Here is a 4,374-nt window from a genome sequence, read left to right as displayed (position 1 = left end):
CATTCAACACAGACACACACACACACGTGTGTGTGTGTGTGTTTGTGTGTGTGTGTGTATATATATATATATATATATATATATATATATATATATATATATATAAAATATTACAAGAACACTGGAAGAAATGTCAGAAGTAATCGGTAGGCACGATGTTTACACTTTTACACATTATTGCAATACACACAGTTTAACAAAGTTACTTAAAATATTGATGTCCTTCTGGGTCGCTGTTCCGCAGGGTCAAACACTTTGAGTGTGACCATTAGTCACATTAATATGAATGCCTATAATTTAGAAATTATGAATTAGCAACGTGGCAATCAGAAATACAAGTATACGTACATAAATAAATGATGCACAGTAATCCATTCAGTTGTACAGCGTGGTGCAATTTGTAAAACAGCCAATTTTTCGGCTTTAACTTTTTTTATTTATTTGGCCAGTTTCGGGTGCATAATCATTCATGCACCATACAAGCTAATCCATACAAATAACTGAGGCAGCCTTTTGAACATCCGGGCCCTAAATGACCAGTCTTTAAACACTTAAAGGAAAGAAACAAGAATAATGTAATTGATATAGCAAAGCTAACCGATATGTTCGCAGCACTGTACGCTTATTTTGCTAATGGCTATTCAATTAAATGGTTCTATTTTGTGTATGTGACACATCTTATTTATATGTGTGGAATATATGTAATTGAACAAAGGATAGTGAATTTGGAGGAGGGCAACGATATATTAATTTGGTGTACAAATCTGAAAATAAGGAACTATTACGGCTTTACTGCTTTCACGTCCACTCAAAACCAACGTTTGCACATTCTAATAATTATAATTGAGCAATATAATTTTTCGGTTCTTGTTGCATTTTAAGAAGATTTTGCTGTTTTAATAACACATTAGTTATAGTAAGTCAACGATCTATACTGTGGTAGGGAATAAAATCAGCTTGCAGAACTCAAAAATTGAGTTTTGACAATTGCTTTCAATTACACCACTTAATCTGGATGGTAAGCAGACCTTACATGTTTTAAACAAATCCACATTTGTTTTAGAAGTGAAAAGCTGCGTATTTACCACATTTTGTCCAAGGACAATCCCACATCACAGATGCATATTGGTGTGCAACTGGTTCCCCCTTTCCACGTAATAAAATAAATATCTTCATTTAATAACGCAAATGGTCTTTGAGAAATGGGAAACTTGACACTATTATTTTTAAATCTGTAACTTGTACTTTCTGTACATGTATAACTTCAGCTGTCTCAGAAGAACTATGAAAAGCATTTTGGAATTAAATGTTTTAACCAATTTGCTGGCCTGATGAAATGCAGAAACCCCGGTGTATTGTACAGGGTATAAAAATGTCAAGGACTGTTGGCAGTTTCAAGGCTGGCGCATCGAATACCATAAACGATTGCTACATCTGCAACAGTTCTGTCTGCTGAGTTATTCGGCCTGTCTGATATCTAGCTAAACCAAGATCAGTGGCAGTGAAATTACTAATAAGGGTAATCACAACTTTAAAAAAGTAAATCACACACCTGCAGTGCTAACTGTGCAATCAAGTTTTCATCTAGATTTTAGCAAAATGATTCCATCATGATGCCTTATCAGAATGATGGGTACCTCCCCCTGTGTCTTGTAAATGCAACGAATGACAACCCCCCCCCCCAAAAAAAAAAATCCTCAGCCGTATTTGGAGGAACTCTCAAGACCCCAGATCACACCATGTTTTTCTGTGTCCCCTTTTCAGAATGAAATGTTCGTAAGCAGAAATACGCACTTCACTGATCTTTAATATACAGTCTGACTCTAGGATGTCCAAATAGATTGTGAAATACTATGTCCGACCAAATATTTGTCTACAAAGTGGTAAAGGTTTAAATAATGCACCTCTCTCTTTCCTGACCTTTTTTTTTCACCAGTATATGTTTCTGCAATAATTGATAAAAAGGAATAAAATACACATTAGCATAATGCATACTCTGAATTAAATGTCTTTGATTTGTTTAGGAAATAATGATTTAATGTTGTAACTAGAAACTGATTTGGAGTAAAATGCAACAGGCAAAGACACAATAGCACAGATATTATTAGCATTACTTACAGATCAATTGTGTAAAATCTTGAAGCATTCCTGGTACATACACAACATCCACATCTACAGTCACCACTGGATTTCTCGCCCTTCTATGCTCTTTGCTTCGGACTGTTTGTGTAGCTTTACACTTCTCAGATTCTTCTCCTCACAACTGACGTCATAAGTCCCTGATTAACCGGTCAAAGACCCATGCGTGTTTGTTCTTTGATGTGACGTGGGGTTACCTCTTTGCCTGAACTGTAATGCTGCAAAACTGTTACTAATGATTCAGGCGTTTAGTGATTGCAGATATTTAGCAATCTCAGGGATTCCCATATTCGACTTGTTTATGAAGTTGCAAGGATACTTAAAAGGGACGGTGTAATTTGCAGAGGCTACCCTCCATCTTCTTGTTACAACAGCCAGGAAAGTACTTCATTAATGCATTACTGCCATTTCATGACGGTTGACTGCACCCTGATGGTTATACGTTTCTGTGAAGCATAATTCAGAGATGTGTCATGTACGACTCATTGTAAAAACACCCTAGCAGAAAACTGTGCTACAAGATTGCTCAAAGTGTTGCTGTTTTCCAGTGAACTTAATAACTGGGTAGTTTTTTTCTTCCTCTCTTCAGTCAACATAGTCTAGGATATAAGATCAAAACTTGCGACCTTTCCATGTCACACAGTGCACAATAGTTGTAGAACATATTTGCAGAAGCTTTTTACCACACAGTTGTGCTTTATATCTAAATTTGAAAGGCAAGTGAACAGCATTAATAAAATACACTAGAACACTAGTGGTTCAGCAGGGAATTTGCTTCTTGTTTGTAATAGAGCCTGATGCACTGTCTCTCTGTCTGTCTGTCTATCTATCTATTTGTTTATTTGAACCGCAGGAGGAACTGCAAGCACGAGAAACACGTTATCTCTTTTTTTTCTGATTGGGCATCAGCTACAAGTCCCAGATGTGCACGAAGCTATACACCAGGGGCATTTCTATATTTTATGGATTTAAGCTGTATTACATAAACATGGCATATATTTACTATACACTCTGTAATACCCAACAACATCTTGGGGAAAATAAGATAAATGAAACAATGATTTTTTTTCATAATAACTCAACTCATGAAATATAGCTTACAGAGACTGCATTAAAGTCTTAATGTTATGGATTCCTTAGGTTCTATGATTTTAAATTATTTCTGAATTATATTCGAAATTAATTTAAATTACACTTACTGTAAGCATGTGAAATTTGTTAAAATAAACTGCTTACTTTTCATCTTTTAAATGCTATTGATATTATATATGAATACCCAGACGGTATTTCCTCATTTTTGTACACGGGGTCGTCGTACTTCTCAACCTCTCAGAGCAAGAAATCTGGACAAAGACAGAAATAATTGGGAGACAAAGGCCCCAAAATAGGGACAAATTAAAAAAAAATACTCGTATAAACTTAGAAAGTTTGTATAATAAGTATTTGAATTATTAGGGTTTTTTTCTGAAGGATTTGAAGTCTGAAACTCAAATCTCTGTCTACAGATGAGTCTGTGTAAGCTGTATATGCAGTTTTGCGGCGTTCACTTTACTCTCTGTATAGAACTGATAGAAAAGAACAACTTATGACATACTTAATCTCATGAGCTCAAAATGTTACATTCCCTGGACACTAGTTTGCTTTCTAACACATGGCATATGGTACATACAATATAGCTGCACAATACCCGAAGAAGACTCTGGTACAGTGAAGGCATAAATGTGCATTAATTTAGAACAGCGGCTTTGAAATAGTGAGGGCAGCATCTCCGGGAAGAACAGGGCCTGTTTTGGGAGAGGCCAAAGAAGTCAGAAAAATGCTAAAGTTAACTGCTCAGTATTCATTTTATTTGGCATCTGGCTACTTGCAGAATGGTAATAATCAATTTGCATACTTCGTTGCAAATCTGTAATACAAGGACATTGTACTGAGCATAGTCTTGAGTATTTCAAAAGTGCATTTGGGGAACGCGGGATCACTATATTAATGAGCAGTCAACATTTTTCTGTAGAGGTTCACAGGACCTTTTTGATATGGAACTCTTCTGCAGTATAGGGGAGGCTCACTTCTGTTCTTTATGTGGAGCCTTTCTCCCCAGGCCTCCGCTGAAAAGGGATAATTTGTACCCAGTCAGACCTTCCTGGTTACCAAATGTCAAATAAATAAAACAAATAAATAATACTAGTCTAGCACAAACTTCCAAGAAGAAGCCCTGTTCTACAACCGCAGAAATAG

At 36.1% G+C, this 4,374-nt stretch overlaps 1 protein-coding gene across 1 annotated transcript in view; it reads right to left on the bottom strand.

The window, feature by feature from the left end:
• PITX1 (paired like homeodomain 1) overlaps positions 1 to 2,271 on the bottom strand; it is a 213,809-nt gene extending 211,538 nt beyond the window's left edge. The window contains exon 1 of the mRNA XM_044069222.1: positions 2,119 to 2,271. Within this exon, the coding sequence (XP_043925157.1) occupies positions 2,119 to 2,146 (28 nt within the window). The 5' untranslated portion in view covers positions 2,147 to 2,271. The remainder of the gene's footprint in view (positions 1 to 2,118) is intronic.
• Between the last annotated feature and the right edge of the window lie 2,103 nt (positions 2,272 to 4,374).

Source organism: Protopterus annectens, chromosome 4.part0 (assembly GCF_019279795.1).
Source record: "Protopterus annectens isolate FY-2018-M chromosome 4.part0, PAN1.0, whole genome shotgun sequence".
Lineage (NCBI taxonomy): Eukaryota > Metazoa > Chordata > Ceratodontiformes > Protopteridae > Protopterus > Protopterus annectens.
This window is presented reverse-complemented; position numbering and strand designations above follow the sequence as displayed.